The 19,216-nt window shown below is 44.2% G+C and overlaps 2 protein-coding genes across 2 annotated transcripts in view; both read right to left on the reverse strand.

Annotated features, from left to right (window-relative positions):
* DDX55 (DEAD-box helicase 55) overlaps window positions 1–3,920 on the reverse strand; it is a 16,843-nt gene extending 12,923 nt beyond the window's left edge. The window contains exons 1-3 of the mRNA XM_052654667.1: window positions 3,813–3,920; window positions 751–801; window positions 572–658 (exon numbers count right to left, since the gene is read on the reverse strand). Coding sequence (XP_052510627.1) covers window positions 572–658; window positions 751–801; window positions 3,813–3,920 — 246 coding nt within the window. The remainder of the gene's footprint in view (window positions 1–571; window positions 659–750; window positions 802–3,812) is intronic.
* Window positions 3,921–7,105: 3,185 nt separating this feature from the next.
* On the reverse strand, window positions 7,106–16,623 carry TMED2 (transmembrane p24 trafficking protein 2). The gene is made up of 5 exons (XM_052654521.1): window positions 16,367–16,623; window positions 14,465–14,657; window positions 14,051–14,071; window positions 11,850–11,957; window positions 7,106–8,610 (listed from the first exon to the last, which is right to left on the reverse strand). Exons 1-5 carry the CDS (start codon window positions 16,544–16,546, stop codon window positions 8,486–8,488), a joined length of 627 nt encoding a protein of 208 aa, XP_052510481.1. The 5' UTR covers window positions 16,547–16,623; the 3' UTR covers window positions 7,106–8,485.
* Between the last annotated feature and the right edge of the window lie 2,593 nt (window positions 16,624–19,216).

The following is a 19,216-nucleotide window of genomic DNA, read 5'->3' on the forward strand; positions in this document are numbered from 1 at the left end:
TAGGTTCCCGCGAGCCTCTGGTCATCTTTTTGTCAACCTAACAGTACATAAGCTTGTTTTACACACATGTCTGTTTAAAGACACCTTACTTTGTAAGTCAAGTATACTTCAATTAAATAAATAAAGGTATCTCATTGAATATACACTGTTGATTCATAACTTTCGGCACTATGTTTGGGGGTCATTTTAAGCAGTGAAATCACCACACACACACACACACACACACACACACACACACACACACACATCACAGCAGTACGTAGACCAGGAAAAGGACCCGTGTTTACAGTCTGAGAGCAGGAACCAGAAGGCAGTCACCCTCTTCAGGCTCAGCTGGGAACGTGCCATCAGTGTCACTGCCCCAGGCAAGGCCCGCATGAGCACGAAAGCATGGTGACTGCTGCCTGGGGAGCTACAGATACACACTAAGGAGCAGCAAATTCATAAACACAGAACCTGCGAGTCATGAGGACACACTGTACTTTTCTTCTTTTTTCAAGCTTTTGACTAGCTTTTTCCTCAACTGTGAACTCTGATGACTAGGGGAAAATAAAGCGCTTGGTCTCCTCACCTGACTCTTCTTTAACTTCTCTTCCCTCCTCAGGAGAATTTCCACGATGGGGATGACAAAAGCGAGGGTTTTGCCACTACCTGTGACCTGAAAGAGGAGGAAGCTGCGGTTTGCTTTTCCTCCAAGTTCGTTCTGGAGGGCAAACGGGAGAACAGGCTGCACTGCCATAACGTACTCACCGCTTCTGCAGCAACGTCTTTGTTTTTCATGAACAGAGGGATGGTTGCGGACTGAAAAGATAGATGGCAAATTACCAGTTATGGGATGCTGTGACACCACAGACGAGGCCCAAAGCCCAAGGAACACAGCACTGGCCTTGGTCACACTGGATCCACTGCAAAGTGGACTCTGATCAGTCACCACCAGGGACCTCAGTGTGGTCAGGTAACACGGCGTGGTGTCTATGCAGATGGCGTGCAGGGGAAGTGAGTCGAGCTGGGAGTTGGGGAGTCCTGAGTTCTATCCCTGCCTTGCTTACTCTTCCCCTCTAGACCAGGAAGGGGCTGAAGACAGTGGTTTTAAGGTTCCTTCCTGTCCTCATAGCACAAAACAACGATTCAAACGGGCTCTTTCATTATAAACACCACCGAGAACCTGCAGGTTTACCAGGGCCCTGGCCCTCTGATTGCAGCAACAAGCAGCTGAACCTGAACCCGACTCAGATCTTGGCTTCAAAGTTTCCCCCTCCCCACCGTCCAGGATTCCACTCCTGGTCCTCAGAGCCTGAGCTCACCCACTGCAGCACATGCAGAATTTTCCTAACTGCCTCGGCACAAGTAAGTCTCAGGGAACATGTGGCAGTTATTCTAAGGTAACTGGAGATGTTGTAAGTAGTCAGAACGAGGTAGGGGAAGCAGGAGGTGGTTTGTTTCTAGCACCTAATAAGTAGAGCCCAGAGATGCTGTTAAACAGCCCACAACACCCAGGGCCATTTCATATAACAAAGAATTATCCAGTCCAAAATATCAAGAGCGCAGACTGAGAACTCTGCTATGGACCACTGCTGCCCAACAGAAATAAATATGATAAGAGATCAGACTTGTGGTTGCCAAAGAAGAGCGGGGGAGGGAGGGGACAGACCGGGAATTTGGGGTTGATAGGTACAACCTATCACATTTAGAAATGGAAAAACAACAAGGTCCTACTGTATAGCACAGGGAACTATATTCAATCTCCTGGGATAAAACATAATGGAAAAGAATATTTAAAAAAGAATGTATCTATGTATAAAACTGAGTCACTTTGCTATATAGCAGAGATTGACACAACACTGTAAATCAGTTATACTTTAAAAAGAAAAAAGAAATATAATGTGAGCCACATACTCATCTAGTAGCCACATTAAGAAAAGTAAAAAGAGGGACTCCCCTGGTGGTCCAGTGGCTAAGAATTCGCCTTGCAATGCAGGGGCCTGGGTTCGATCCCTGGTCAGGGAACTAAGATTCCACATGCTGTGGAACAACTAAGCCTGAACACCACAGCTACTAAAGCCCACACACTCTGGAGTCTGTGCCCACAGTGAAGGATCCTGCATAATGCAACAAAGAGCTGATGTAGCCAAATGAATAAATAAATAAATTTTAAAGCAAAAATAGACAAAATGAATTTTTATTTATATTTTATTTAACCTAATATCATCCAAAATATTGTCGGCTCGATGTGTAAGCGATATTTTTTAAATGAATATTTTTCATTTGTCTTTCATGCTAAGTCCTCAAAATCCATCATAGATTTTTATATTTAGAGTACATCTCAATTTGGACTCACCATGTTTCAAGTGTTCTTAATAGTCATATGTGAGTGGCTACCACAGTGGACAGCACTGAGACCACGGACTCTAATGGCAAATATTGGGTCCTCTCTGCCCAGCAGTCCCAAGGCATGACACACAGCACTGCCTGCCTCCTCCACACCTTTCCTGAGGAGCCTACGCACATCTCAACATTCCGAAACAGGACTCTAGATTTTCCCTTTGAAGACTGTTACCCCTGCCAGCTTTCCTCACCTTAGTAAATGACCCCACCAGTCACCCAGTCACTAAAGACAAAAACCTCAGGGTCCCTCTAGATTCCTCTTTCCTGACCCCCACATCTGGTCCCTCAGCAACCCGAAAGCTATCTCAAAAGCGACTCCTCAATATCCACAACCTCCTCTCTATTCCAAGCCACCATCACCTCTAACTTGACAACGGCCTCCTAGTGGATGGCCTCGCTTCTTCTCTTACTCCCCTAAAGTCCACTCTCTACACAGCAGTCATGGCCCTTCTCTTCCTGCAGCCTCCCATGTAAGACTGCTTCTCACTACATCCAGAATAAAATACAAGATCCCCCAAGTAAGACCCTGCATGGTCAGCCCTCAATTTGCTCATCTCTTACGCTACTCATGATGCCCCAGCCACAAAGGCCTTTCTGTTCCTCCAAGCTCATTCCACTTGTACTGGCATTTCTCTTTGCTGGAATATCCTGCCTCCAGTCATCCCTTGGCCTCCTTCTCATTCAGGTTTCAGCTTAATGACACCTCCTCCAAGAGGCCATCTCTTATCTTACCTTCTGCCCTGTACTTTCTTGTCACTGTCTCCTCCACAACACTGATCACCAGCTGAAATTACCTTATTTCTTTACTCCCTTCTCTCTCTTCTGCATTAAAAAGCAAGGGCCATGAGTGGGGACCAACACTGCAAAATCCCCAGAGTCTAAAAGAGTACCTGATACACAGTTTGTCCTGGAGAAACTGCTTGAATAAATGAGTGAGCTGTACCAAGACACTTCACTTTGCCCACATAACAAGACAACAGGTTACATTTACTGAGTGTCGGTAACATTGTCTTAGGTAATCCTCACAACAATTCGTAGGTAATACTATTTTCATCATTTCACACGGAAAGGAAATGAAGCTCAGAGAGGTTAAGTAATTTGCTCAAGGTCTCACAGATCTACAGAGGGCAGGGCCAGGATAAGAACCAGGTACTTAAGAGCAAGATACGAATTTAAGAGTAGGATACGAGCCAGGCACTTAAGTCCCAGCACCTAAGAGCGGATGGAGGAGAGGTGTTATGAAAACCCTAGTACAGGAGCGCCGCCGCCTGCCGCCTCTGCCTGGCGATCATTAACCAGCCAGGCATCACCCAAGTCGGTGAAGCAGAAAGACGACATGACAAAAAAGTCCCAGCTCTGAGTTTCCCTTTCCCAACCTGCCCCCTTCGCACCGAGGGCCCTCCTCCCCCAGGGCCTATGCCGAGTACCTGCACCGGCGTCATGTACGGAAAACCGAGCTCCCGCAAGACACTCAGCACCTGCGGATGCAGCGGCACCGGTAGCGACTCCCAGGAACCCTCCGTCACGTGCTCCATGGTGCGCTGAGCCACCGAGCTACTACGCGGACACCTCCCGGGAGCACTTCCGCTTCCGGTCGCCAAGCCGGCCGCCCGGAAACTGCACTCCCTTCGCAAAGATCCGGAAGGCGGGAAAGGCACCTTTGGCGCAGGAGAGTGGAAAGCCGACTTCTGGCGAATAAAAGCGGGCGGCGGGAACCGGGCTGGAGTAGTGCCATTCGTCCAGTGCAACCACCTAGGCTCCGGGCGCCTTTCCACACCGAGCAGGCATTTGGGCGGGAGGGATTTTGCCCCGGCTCTCACACTCTCCCCGCCGGTCGGAGGTCCCCGCCAGTCGGAGACAGATGGCAGCACAACACCGCATCCTGACCAAAGGACAGTAGGTCCGGAGGGAGTGGACAGAAATGTACCCCAATTCCGGAGCCCTAGATAGGCAAAATAGACTGATGGTGCGGATCCACTGCCTGGGAGAAAATAAATATTGATTTACTTCCATGAAGTTAGGTCAGAGACCTAAATAAGAACACTGTATCTTATTCCTGTGTTCACTACTGGATTGTTTCATGCACGTGTACAACTGATTCAGGAAGCTGTTCAGTTCAGTTCAGTCTCAGTCGTGTCCGACTCTTTGCGACCCCATGAATCGCAGCACGCCAGGCCTCCCTGTCCATCACCAACTCTCGGGGTTCACTCAAACTAACGTCCATCGAGTCGGTGATGCTATCCAGCCATCTCATCCTCTGTCGTCCCCTTCTCCTCCTGCCCCCAGTCCTTCCCAGCATGAGTCTTTTCCAATGAGTCTACTCTTCGCATGAGGTGGCCAAAGTATTGGAGTTTCAGCTTCAGCATCAGTCCTTCCAAAGAACACGCAGGACTGATCTCCTTTAGAACGGACTGGTTGGATCTCCTTGCAGTTCAAGGGCCTCTCAAGAGTCTTCTCCAACACCACAGTTCAAAAGCATCAATTCTTCAGCACTCAGCTTTCCTTATAGTCCAACTCTCACATCCATACATGACCACTGGAAAAACCATAGCCTTGACTAGACAGACCTTTATTGGCAAAGTAATGTCTCTGCTTTTGAATATGCTGTCTAGGTTGGTCATAACTTTCCTTCCAAGGAGTAAGCATCTTTTAATTTCATGGCTGCAGTCACCATCTGCAGTGATTTTGGAGCCCCAAAAAATAAAGTCTGACACTGTTTCCACTGTTTCCCCATCTATTTCCCATGAAGTGATGGGACCAGATGCCACAATCTTAGTTTTCTGAATGTTGAGATTTTACTGACCAGCTATTATGCGTTGGGCTTTGCCAGTGGCTGGGCTTCCCTAGTGGCTCAGACAGTGAAGTTATCTGCCTGCAGTGCAGGAGACCTGAGTTCTATCATGGATAGGGAAGATCCCCTGGAGAAGGGCGGGCAGGGCAACCCACTCCAGTCAGGGACTTCCCCGGTGGTCTCGTGGTTAAGAACTCGCCTTTGGGCTTCACTGGTGGGTCAGACAGTAAAGAGTCTGCCCACAATGGGGGAGACCTGGGTTCCATCCCTGGATCAGGAAGCTCCTCTGGAAGAGGAAATGTCAACCCACTCTGGTATTCTTGCCTAGAATATTCCATGGATGGAGGAGCCTGGGTGGGTTACAGTCCATGGGGTTGCAGAGTCGGGCACAACTGTGTTTCGGTTAAGACTATTATGCCTTGAGCCCGTATCTTCAGCTTGGCTTGCTCCCTACATCCATGAGGACTTTTGAAATGTCACCAGTGATACCTTCCCTTCATCACTAAAACTGTTTGCCCTTTTTCACTTCCCCCCATAACATATTATTAATATGCCATATAATTTATGACTACGCTCATCTCCCCCACTGAAAGTTGGATAAAGGGGATTTTCCTCTATTTTATTTCAGTGACTACAACTGGTAGCACCAGACAGTCACCCAGATATTTTTAGTTCAGTTCACTCAGTCGTGTCCGACTCCTTGGGACCCCGTGAACTGCAGCACGCCAGGCCTCCCTGTCCATCACCAACTCCTGGAGTCTTCCCAAACTCATGTCCATCAACTCGGTGGTGCCATCCATCCATCTCATCCTCTGTCGCCCCTTCTCCTCCTACCCCCAATCCCTCCCAGCATCAAGTTTTTTTCCAATGAGTCAAGTGTTCATATGACGTGGCCAAAGTATGAGTAAATGGGAGTAATACTGTAAATTGCTGGAGAAGGCAATGGTACCCCACTCCAGTACTCTTGCCTGGAAAATCCCATGGACGGAGGAGCCTGGTAGGCTGCAGTCCACGGGGTCGCTAAGAGCTGGACACGACTGAGCGACTTCACTTTCACTTTTCACTTTCATACATTGGAGAAGGAAATGGCAGCCCACACCAATGTTCTTGCTTGGAGAATCCCAGGGACGGGGGAGCCTGGTGGGCTGCCATCTAGGGGGTCGCGCAGAGTCGGACACGACTGAAGTGACTTAGCAGCAGACTGTAAATTGCAGTCATCTGAAACTAGGTGAGACTAAAGCCTGAGGCAACATTTTCACTTTAATGGGATCATCACATCCTTAAAATGCCTTTGACAGCTATTTCCAGCCAGGTCTGAAAGCAAAGACAGAGGGAAACAGCATAGCTGCTTTTGCATTTGGGGGTCTACTTACTCATTTTCTGATCTGGGGATCCTTTCCAAGACTTTATTTCCATAATGAGGATTATAGTAGTACCCAAGGTAATGGATATTTTGAGGAATAAATGAGACAGACCACCTAAAGCACTTAGCATGGGCGCAGGACATTACCGTGCTGGAGAAATTGTACCTTTATTACCAGCAGGCCCTCAGTGCAGCAGAGGAAGAGGAACGGTTCCTCAAGGCAGAGATCTAGATTCTGGTCACATCAGTCACTCATCTGAGAGGCCTGGGTGAAGCATTTAATCCCTTTTAAATTTACTGCCAACTACCATAAACCAGGTGGCTGAGTTAAAATAAACTTTTGTTCCAAAGAAAAAAATACTTCATCAAAGAAAACCACACAGGGAAACCTAAAATTGGATTCCTGTTTACTATTATCAAGTTTACAGACATAAAAAGTAACAGATGTTTATAACAGGTATCATTACTGGCAAAACATGACATGTCTCATTTCAGCTTTGATTAGAAAGCTGGTATTTAACAAATGTGAATTAATCATAAATATATAAAACACAGAATACCAAGGCTGTTTTTAAAAAGAACTGTTTATTTACTGAATGTGGGGCAGATCAGATATACAACCAATTTTAAATTTACATCTTTTAACTCAATTTTGAAGTGTTTGCACACACACACGCACACAAATTGGCATGCAACAGTTGTCCTAAGGTAAAACTTAGTCACCTTAAACTGTTGCAAGTATTTTCACCCAAGGCTGAAAAATTGTTTACCCTGAACATGAAAACCTGTAACAAATTTGATTATACAAAACTCGTGACTTGTAGTTTTCCCCTTGCAAAGATCCAAAAAAAAAATGTACAAGTAACCAATATATATCAGTCACAACATAATCCTGGATCATCCCCACAATAAAACCAGATGCTCCTTGATTTTTAAACCCATCATCAGAGACCAAAAGAAAGTTGTTTCGTTCTATACAAAACAAAATTCACATGTGCCAAAAAAGAAAGACCCAAGAAAAACAAAAACCCTAGTACTGACAGTGATGTTCAGTACCCTAATTAAATAGTGGCCAAAATGCCACTGATCAAAAATAAAATAGTGGCTGTATATCACTGCAAAGAAATCCAAGAGGCTTTAACCCTTTGGCATCGGAAATCCAGATTTTTCCAATTACATGAATGCATGCCTCCTACATGCCAAGAGTAGAGAAGGTGGATGCGCCAGCCTAGAAAGAAAAAGAGCTACTGTCTGCTGAAACACCCAGAGAACTGGCATTAACAGACTTCTTACAAGGTTAGGCAGAAACCAAAAAATGGTTATGAGCTGCTTGTGTCAACAATTCTAAGTGGAGGTGATTGAGTTCTAAGGTTCAAAGTGAAACTTTGGAGGGGTGGGTAAAGGTTGTTGGTTTAAGTCTTATCTTTAAAGCAAAAACAAGATAGACAAAGTTTAAAAGTACCAACCTGGTCACATACTCTAGTCATAGAGCTCTACCACCAAGCTGGATAGAAAATGTCAAGATTCAGATTGTTGTTTCTCAACAAAATGAATCTTTCTAATGACTTGAACTGCAGGATAAGGGATCCCAAGAATAGAGTCATTTTAGTAAAGTACTATCCTGAACAAACTGTATTTTATAATGAAAATAAAAAGAAAGAAAACTAAGGACTCTACACCTATATTCGGCTTACAGTGTTTGAGTTTTGGGAGGGCCTGTATAATGGAGGCAGAATTCAAATATGAATTTATGCCAATCAAATGTCGAATTTTCACTATAGCTTTCCTAAAAAAAGTGTTTTCCCCCAATATCTACTAATCACAAAGAAACATAAGCTCTGAAGATACAGTTCAGAAAATAAAAACACAGAAACTAATGACATTATTATGACCAAGATGTTTGGTAAACAGTGAATTATGAATTTGGGATTATGGGGAAAAGGCTTTTAAACAACCCTCCGGACTTCGAAGAATCTCTTCAGGTAGTAGATCTGTCCCAATGTCATGGCAACTAGAACAAGAGCTTCAAAGAAGGACCAAAGGACCACTCTGCTGTTTGTGTTGTCATTGACTGTTGAGGACAAACAAACAAAATTTAACCACCAAAACAAACAAGAGAAAAGAAACAGCACAGACATCCAAAATTACCCACTAGCCTTAACTTCACGTGATAGTTAATACTTCACACAACATTCACAGTATACAGAATACCTTTGTCTTTTGTCCCCAAGCACTTAAACACACTTAAAAGCAGAGTTTTACATTTAAATGAGACTTTTAAAGATTAATGGAGCAGTCAAGTCCACTCTGCTTATGCACGAGAACAGAGAAGAAATGACTTGCCCAAAGTCACATTCTAGAGTTGAAACCCAATCCAACCTTCTCTCTCTCTAACAGGTAGAAAGTCCCTAACATTAGAATCCTTTTTGCTGAATCAGAAAATTCAACCTTATTCTTTCAAGGTAAGTTACCCAAGAAGCACTACCTACTAAGTTAAAATGTTTCAAAGTGCCTTTTCTTTAAACATTTATTCAGTATTTATTGAGCACCCACTATGTATTTGGCGTTGGTTCTAGATCGAAAGTTTTCTCAGTCTCACAGACCAATGCTGACAGCTGTTACCAGACAAACTTAAACTAGTTACAGGATTTACCCCATTTTTAAGCTAAGAAATTGATCAAAGGAGTAGTATGGCTATATTAATTTATAGCACTCAATTTATGTGAAATTCTTTCAAGCTCCTGATCAAAGTCCTTTATGTTTAAAAACTACTGGGTAGTTTCTCATTTTTCTGCAAATGGCCAACACTAAAAACAATTATAATTAGCAACTCAGTAAGAGAGATGAATAAGTGGCGTATTTTTAGATGTATATGTATCATTTATAAAAAGAGAAACTAGAATTGCAGTAACTGCTGGACTGATGATCACACAAAAAGAAGTTAAAAGCAATTAAATGACTCCAGAAAGATAAGTTATACTTACTCAAGGAAAGAAAATGACTTTTTTCCCCCAGAGTAAGAATAGACAAATGCCCAAAACCATAAACTAGAATTCTAAAAACCACCAACACTGAAATTTTAATGTTCATTCCATGGCATGAAATTTACTTCTGCTGCAAACTTTATACGGAGAAGGCAATGGCAACCCACTCCAGTACTCTTGCCTGGAAAATCCCATGGACGGAGGAGCCTGGTAGGCTGCAGTCCATGGGGTCGCGAAGAGTCGGACACGACTGAGCAACTTCACTTTTACACATTGGAGAAGGAAATGGCAACCCACTCCAGTGTCCTTGCCTGGAGAATCCCAGGGATGGGGAAGCCTGGTGGGCTGCCGTCTCTGGTGTCACACAGAGTCGGACACGACTGAAGCGACTTAGCAGCAGCAGCAGAAGCAAACTATAATCCATTTCTAGCATAACTTAATGACTAGCACTTTAACCATACAAAAACAAGTATTTCTCTCTCCCTTCAATAACAGAAAAATGCATCTTTAAACTTAAATAGAACACACTGAAGCATATAACAGGAAAGCAATCATCGAAGAAAATATGTGTACATAAGATACTGTTCTCATGTCGTTCACATATTTGTTGTTGTTGTTTACTTACTAAGTTGTGTCTGTTTCTTTAGCGACCCCATGGACTCTAGCCCACCAGGCTCTTCTGTCCATGAGATTTCCCAGGCAAGAATACTGGAGTAGGTTGCCATTTATTTCTCCAGGGGACCTTCCCGATCCAGAGATTGAACCCAAGTCTTCCGCATTGGCAGGAGGACTCTTTACCACTAAGTCACCAGGGAAGCTTGGTTCACACGTTAGCCTGATCTAAAAACAGTACTATTACAACACTGTAGTTTTTAAAAAAATCTCAATATAGCCATCTCTGAGGAGTGAGTGTTATAGGATATACAAAAAACAAACAACATTGTGGGAACTATTGGATTTATAAAATTAGACTGAATGTCTAAAATTCTATTTTGTTTGTGAAACAAATTCAGGAGTATCTCCACTCAAATTAAGGATGAGAGAAAAAGGTTGGATGCCTTCAGACACCAGAAGATGGGGGCCTTCTCTGGCTGCTATGCTAGCTGAGCTGCAAAGCAGTGAAAGTTCTGAGCCCTTCTCATCACAGAATGGGCTGGCCCCCTCCTGGGAGAAAAATAACCAACAGGTGATGGAGAGAAGGTAGGGATCCTAGAAGGTGAGAAGATTAAGAGCACAGGCCAGGAGAAGGAAAGAGGTGGAAGAGGCAAGAGTGGCTGCATATAAGCCTCAGTCCATCTCATGCCCCAGTCCACCCCAAAAAGCTAAGAACAGAGGCACCTGTCCAGTCCGTCACATCTACTCCTTTTTCTCCCAAGGAGGGGTGAAGTCTGGGCTCTAGGTCCTAAAGGTGCCTTTCCATCACTGGCAAGAATGGAGGCAAGAGGGTGGGAAGAACAGAAACTACATCTTGGAGAAATTCAACCTGTTCTCATCTATTTGAGTCACTCCTCTCTCCACTCCCTACCCCACCTTCAAAACAAAGACTTCGGACATAAGCCACTTTGCATTTACAGACGAGCTTGCGCCCAGTGAGGCCCATCCCCAAGGGTGAGCTGAAGGACGAAGATGCTGGACAGGTGTGGACTTGGGTCTAAAATATGATCATCTGATCTGTGGATCAATATGGTACCTCTTTAATTTTAAATGCAAAAGGATCATAATTAGTGCTATACCAAGGGTTAAAACAGGCTTTGCAACCTAGAGTGAGATTCCAATTATCAATGTTTCTGAAGACAAACACACTCACAGCTTCGTTTGCAAACTTGGGAGCCAAACTGATCTTTACCTGGTGAACACCTCTATTCATGTTTTAATGCTTTTTATTTGAATTAAACCATACCCCAGGTTTTAGAAAAACAACTAAGCCTCAGCATGTAATTAATGATAACAAAAATTTCAGATATCGGATTTAAAACCAACACAATGTCCATTTTATGTTTTTCCTTTCTGCTTTATGAAAACCATTAGCTTACTCCCTAGCTGACCACACATTTTTTAAAACTCATAAAAGCTAGTGCTGAATCTAAACAGCATGGTTTGGTTTAGAATGAATGTCCCAGTAATAAATTAGTCTAATACAAAGCTCTACAAACAAATGTATATACTCAAATATCTTTGCATAGGTGCTTTTTTTAAAGTCAACCCCTTAGTATGTTTATGTGTCCAAAATTTCCAAATGAGGAAAACACAATCCAGCTCTTGGATAATACAGGTCACCAATTCATGGCCCTCAGATACTGCTGCAAAGTCAAAAGCATTAACTTACTTGCTCTGTGTATTCTCTCTCGAACTTCCATGTATTCCTGTTCATGCTTCACAGCTGTCATCGCCACTGCAAGCTCATTAATCATTTCTTCTAGCTTGTTCTGGTGAGCTACAAAAGGATTTGAAAATGGATTAGAACATATCTGGCAATCTCTTTTTGAAAAATTCTTAAAACCAGGGGAAAAAACACCTCCTCCAGAGAAGGCATACAAAAACAGCCATTTTCCAGAAATGACTCAGACATCATTTTGGACCACTGATGACAATTTAATCCCCCAAGAATTTTTTAAAAGTTCGTTCCCAGTAGAGAAACCTCTTTCAGAGTAGGAAAAATGCTATACAACATTTACTAACTAAAGGAACACAGCCCTAAGAAATGTCTTCTAAGAAATTGCTAAGTGTAGTTCATCAGACTCACTGCCAACCATAGGGGAGATTAAAAAAAAGATGGAGGAGGGGCACAAAATACAAATTAAACAAAACTGTAATAATAACACCCTAGTAATAATCCTACAAATAACAATATTTAAACTAAATAAAAATCTACTCTTGAAAATCATGTAACTCTAATGTTAATTTAGGAAAAGTATAAAAGCTGACTTTTAATCTTTATGAGGCTAAGCAGAGAAACACATGAAGATGTTCTAGGGAAAATCTGTACCAATGTGGGAAATATAGCAGACACTGCAAGTGAAAATACAAGTTCTCAGCTGCTTAAGGTCTAGAACCAGGCATTCTCTTTAGCAAGGTAAACTAACAGTTCTGAAGAATTTAAGTGTATGCTTATAGGTAATGCTGTATTATGGCAATGTACAAACAGGTAGGAAAAAAATATACAAGGGAAGACTGCCATCAGAGGGGTCTCTTCACTATTGCCCAAAATCCGGCCTCATCCAGAATTCCAAATTGCCACAAATAATCCTCAGTTTTTTATGAGAAGCCAAGAGCCTCTACCATTTTAAAGCAGCTGGGCTGGAATCACAAATAATCTCTCACCAGCTTCATCTCAGAAGCCCATGCACTAGGTGGAGCCTTTAAAGCAGAGTTTCTCAGGAGAAGCATTGTGGACATTTTAGACCACATAATTCTTTGTGGTGGGAAGGTGTCCGATGCAGTGTACAGCCACCAACCTATTCAGGAAAATCAAAAATGTTTCTAGATATTGTCAAGTGTACCCTGGGGAGCAAAAGACATCCTGAGAACCACTGCTTTAGAGGAAAGCTTGATTTTATAGCTGTCATTCACCAATATGAACAAGCAAAAGCTAGACTGTTAAACATCATGTTAAAGGATTATTTAAGGAAAATATTCACACTCACCAGCCAACATTTAAATAGCCAACTGTTTAGAAAGGACTGTCTTCCAGAAAATGAACAAAGTCAAAGCCCCTCAAAACTAATTTTCCTTGAGAATTAGCCCAGTGCTGAACTGCAAATGGCCTTGAAAAGCAAGCACAGAAATTTCTGAGTAGTAGGATTCTTTAAATTCTATAGATTTCAAAGCCTAAAAAGAGTTCACCTTACTTATGTAAATACTCTATGAAGTGCTCACTATCTGCTGCTGCTGCTGCTAAGTCACTTCAGTTGTGTCCGGCTCTGTGTGACCCCATAGACGGCAGCCCACCAGGCTCCCCCGTCCCGGGGATTCTCCAGGCAAGAAAACTGGAATGGGTTGCCGTTTCCTTCTCCAATGCATGAAAGGCTCACTATCTAGGGCAAATTATATCACATTAATACTATGAAATAAACTACTAGTTTCCAAAAGTCCTGAAATATACCATGGCCCCCCGGCCCACCCCACCTCGGTCCCCGGCCAAAAAATCCTTATGTACAGGCTCCTGGTAAACAATTTATCCAGAAGAATCAACTTAGGGCTCACTGCTGTTAAGCTGAGCAATAAAAATTAATCCACCTGCAACATATGTCTGACAAAGCTTTTGTCACCTTATCTAGGGTAGACGTGGCTCCTAGAACTGCATTTCACGTCTAGTCAAGTTTCACATACCTACCTCTATCTCGTGTGTAACAAAACAAAAACCACAAAAAAACAATCACGCTAAAACTCTAAATTAGTTGTAGGGTTTTTTTAAACTAGGAGAAAAAACACTGTCATGCTAACAGACTGAGGTTAGAAAGGAAAGCAGAAATTAGACAGTAGGCCACAAAAATACGCAGAAAGACTGTCAGAAAATAATCCACATACCATCCCAGGTATCTCCACCACCTGAAGAAGAGTGTAAGATATAAACACACACATACAAAAACAACAAGTTTAGCTAAAGTAGTCATTTATACAAATGAGCAACTAAAGATGCATATACCAGCGTAGGCAAATTAACAGAACAACCAACCTAGGATACGTATAACCTACCTGCTGCCAGAAATGGCAACTGGAAAGAACTAAAATATAAACATGAACCTCCAATAATTTCTTTTTGCTAATGAGAAGATCTGGATAAATAAAAAGTATATTTCACAAAAGGTTTTTGGTTGTAAAGACAGTCAGTGAACCTAAAATAAGCCATCAAAAATAAATACTACATTCAGATGGAGAAAACGTACAGGACTAATATTAACTCTGAGAAAGGGATATAAGTCTTCAGAATGTTCATCTAACCTTCTGTTTCCATGTCTTGTCCTTTGGGGGCTTCCCCGATATCAATGGTGAACATCACTATCTTTGGAGTCATGGTAGACATCCTATTGCTAAAACAAAACTTATATGTTCCATCCATGTGAGCAGCAAATGTGTATTTCCCGCTGGACTCCCGGTCTCCTTTATAAATTCCTTTATTATCAGGTCCTGTAATCTGGAGGCAGAAGAAAAATTCATGAGATAACTCAAAAGATTCAAAATCATAAATGAGGAGGGAATAAACTGGGAGATTGGGATTGATGCAGATATACTACTGATACTGTGTATAAAACAGATAACCTAATGAGAACCTAGTGTACAAGGAACTCTACTCAATACTCTATGGTGACCTAAAAGGGAAGGAAATCCAAAAAAGGGGATACATGTATACCTATAGCTGATTCACTTTGCTTTACAGGAGAAACTAACACAACATTGTAAAGCAACTATACTTCATTAAAAAATAATTTTAAAAATAAAATCATTAAGTGATGTCTATTGACAGTCAAACATTCACTAGGAAAATGTAACCTGAACTTCGATCCACTTCAGTTAGTGACAGTAATCTCTTTGGGCTACAGTTCTCCGATTTAAGAAACAAGGCTCTCTGAATACCTTTCAACTCTGACTACATTTGTCTTAATTTTCCAACTCAGTAAACCAATCAGAAACAGATACCACACCATACACTTGTCTTCAAGTGGCCCAATACCACCAACAGACAAATATATAGCTATTAATATCAAAACAACAACAAAGAAATCTCTTTTAAAACTAAGAACTTTGAGCAAGCCTACACATCGAGGTTTTCCTGATTACTGCCTACTGGTAAAGGAATCTGCTTTATCTTATATGCCTGAGGACTTAAGGAAAAATACTAGAGAAACTGGAAATTCAGAAACCCATGTTCTCATCCCAGTGTGCTCCAAATCAGTTGTTAGACCTTGCTCAAGTAGTTCCTCTTATGAAGCCCGTGACACCTGCAGACTGAAAGAGCTGATCTCTTAAGAGCTTAGCTAATTTTAACAGTTATTACCTCCACTATCCCCTTATTTCTGAACTTCAGTTGTTTTGTGTAATTTATGCCCAACTCTACTGACGTTAACTGTTAGATGGGAAAACCCATAGACACAATTAATCATGCTAACCGGTAGGTTTAAATATTCATTCCATCTGGTTTCCTTAAAAGAGTTAGAGGCGAGTCATTCTTTTGGTTTAAAGAAAATGATATACGACAAAATTTAGGGACTGCTGGTTTCTTAAAACGATTTTCCGTTTTCTCCAGATACTTCACTGCAATCACTTCTAAAACGCATAACCCAACTCCACTCTCTTAATCAGAGATGACTAACCGAGATATCCGAAGGTCTGCGTAAGAACGGGTTAACCCGGGTCGTTTCTACGAAAAATAAAGGCAAACACAACGCGAACGTCTACCTAGCATTCCTCAACAGCTTCCGATTTACTTTTTCAGAAGTTTCCATGCCACGTCCCAACTTTAATTCGCGCTAGGAAGGGAAGCAGCTGCTGCCCGGATCGAGACCTGCCATCAGCTAAACAAGACCGTGTAGCGCCTCCTGGGCCCAGAGATGACACGCGGCGCCTGGTAGACAAAGCTCGGCGAGGGGTTCCAAGGGGAACCAGCCGTTCAAGCTGAGAATCCAAAGCAGCCAAGCAACGGTTCCGTCTCCCGAGCGGAGCTCGGAAACCGGGCGGGTGCGAGGGAAAGGGCCGTTAGGGGGTCGCCGGGTGGCGGCCCAGGCCCCTCCCTGGAATCGGACAGCGGCCTCCGGGTCCCGCTCTCCACGCTGGCCCCACGCGGGCCCCGGGCGCCGCCAACCCCCGAGCGGCCGCGGGCCCCCGCTTCGGGCAGCGCGCCCGCACCTCCACGTCGATGTCCAGGAAGCCGCCCTCCGCCACCTCGAAGATGAGGCCCATCTTGGTGCCCGAGGTGACCCGCTCGAAGAAGCACTCCTCTGCATGCGCGTCAATGCTGACGAAGTAGCCCGAGGCCGTGGCCAGGAGGGCGGCCAGGAGCACCAGCAGCTCAGCGAGCGTCACCATGGTGGGGCTGGGGGCGAAGCCAGGACCGGGACTGCGGCCTCCGGAGCCGCCGTCGTCGCTGCCGCCACCGCTGCCTTTTCAGCCGCCGCCGCCTCAGCTCCGCCCCTTCCGGCTGCGCCGCCCGAGGGGGCTGATGCGGGCGCCGCGGATTGGCTGGCGCCCGTAGCTGCCACGTAACGGACGCACGGCGGCCGCCGAGGGACAAGAATGCTCCGCGCGTCTCGAGCCTGGACGGTGGCTCAGAAGGACCAGAAACCATCGTCTCCGTCACTAGTTCCATTTATGTACTGCCCATGGGCCATACTAGAAAGCGGTAGTATCAAGAAACCTCTGCTTCGTGCGAGACGCTCTTAGGATTATCCATAAAGATAGCGAAAGATCTGGAGGCAGCACTAGGAGTATAAGGAGATGGGGCTGAAGCCAAAGGCTTTGAACTTTTATGTTAACTTCCCGTCACTCAAAAAAAAAAAAAAAAAAACGACGGGGAAAAGACGGGGGTGCGTATAGATTGGGAAGGGGCACGAGGGAAACTTAAGCGATGTTGGAAATGTTATATCATATCGTCACTAAATGATGGGTAGATGTTAATGTAAAAGGCTTCCCTGGTGGCTCAGATGGTAAAGACCCCGCCCATAATGCGAGAGACCCAGCTTTGATCCTTGGGTCAGGAAGATACTCTGGAGAAGGGAATGGCAACTCACTCCAGGAAGATGTTGGAAATGTTTTATCGTATCGTCACTAAACGATGGGTACACGAGTGTTTACATATGCTTTTTTTAATAGCTCAAGCTGTATCCTTGAGTAGCGCTCCATATTTTTTGCTTTACTGTATGTCTATATTACAACCACATGCACACAAAAAAACCTTTGCCTTGGGTACATCCTCCAAAATTAGAAGTTTCTCACCTCCCCAAAAGTCTTGCACCCCCTTAAATATTGCCAGCTACTAAGACAATTTTTTCCCCACCCTTTGCCTCCTGAGGTACTCCTACACATCCCTCAAAACCCAACTCAAATGTCATCTCTAGACTTCCCCCTTGCACAATACTAGCCCCTTCCTCTGTGCTTAGAGTTACAGTCATTTATTTACCAGTCACTCCCGAGGCACTAGTTTTTGCATACCTGTGCTTGTGTGCTGTACTCTTAGGCCCTACCATAAAGAAAGTGAAGTCACTCAGCCGTGTCTGACTCTTAGCGATCCCATGGACTTTAGTCTACCAGGCTTCTCTATCCATGGGATTTTCCAGGCAAGAGTACTGGAGTGGTGCGCCATTTCCTTCTCCAGGGGGGTCTTCCTGACCCAGGCATCGAACCCAGGTCTCCTGCATTGAAGGCAGACGCTTTACCCTCTGAGCCACCAGGGACGCCCCACAAAAAAAACCTCACCCATGACATGGTAGTTGACATATCAAGTTCACTGAACTGGCCTGAGCATGAGGAGATCTGGGTTGTTACTCCAGCTTTGCACATAGCTGTGTGACCTTATTTATGTTCCATCACCTCTCTGAACCTTAATTTCCCTATCTGTAAAAAATATGACACCACACTCTTTGCTTATCTAGTAAAGTTATCATGAAAATCAGATGATGCCATGCGCTGTGCATGTTTTGGGGAATTATTTCTTCAAAGACTAACAGGCAATAGGGGGCAGTAATGGCCCAATATCCAGTTTCCTGGGCAGGTGTCAAGAAATAAGTACAATTAGGGTGATGATGGAAGTTTCCTGGCTATGATGGTATGTTACTGAACTCAGTTCAGTTCAGTTCAGTCACTCAGTCGTGTCCGACTCTTTGCGACCCCATGAATCGCAGCACGCCAGGCCTCCCTGTCCATCACCAACTCCCAGAGTTCACTCAGACTCACGTCCATCGAGTCCGTGATGCCATCCAGCCATCTCATCCTCGGTCGTCCCCTTCTCCTCCTGCCCCCAATCCCTCCCAGCATCAGAGTCTTTCCCAATGAGTCGACTCTTCATGTGAGAGGTCCAAAGTACTGGAGCTTCAGCTTTAGCATCATTCCTTCCAAAGAAATCCCAGGGTTGATCTCCTTCAGAATGGACTGGTTGGATCTCCTTGCAGTCCAAGGGACTCTCAAGAGTCTTCTCCAGCACCACAGTTCAAACGCATAAATTCTTCGGCGCTCACAGCCTTCTTCACAGTCCAACCCTCACATCCATACATGACCACAGGAAAAACCATAGCCTTGACTAGACGGACCTTAGTCGGCAAAGTAATGTCTCTGCTTTTGAATATACTATCTAGGTTGGTCATAACTTTTCTTCTAAGGAGTAAGCGTCTTTTAATTTCATGGCTGCAGTCACCATCTGCAGTGTTCTAATAATGGTCCCCTGATTCCGCACCCTGCAAACTGCCAAGGGCCCTGCTTCTCTTGGCAGGTCAGTTCTGCAGTGTCATCCTGGAAGCCATCACTGGAAGGAGGCTCAACCTAGAGCCTGCTCTTCCAGCTTCACCAATCCATTTGGAAGCCCTATAGTGGGCTTCCCTGGTGTCCAAGTGGTAAAGCATCTGCCTACCAATGCAGGAGACGCTGGTTCAGTCCCTGGGTCAGGAAGATCCCCTGGAGAAGAAAATGGCTTACCCACTCCAGTATTCTTGCCTGGGAAACCCCACGGACAGAGAAGCCTGGCGGGCTGCAGTCCAAGGGGGGTCA

Source organism: Budorcas taxicolor, chromosome 17 (assembly GCF_023091745.1).
Source record: "Budorcas taxicolor isolate Tak-1 chromosome 17, Takin1.1, whole genome shotgun sequence".
Taxonomy (NCBI): Eukaryota; Metazoa; Chordata; class Mammalia; order Artiodactyla; family Bovidae; genus Budorcas; species Budorcas taxicolor.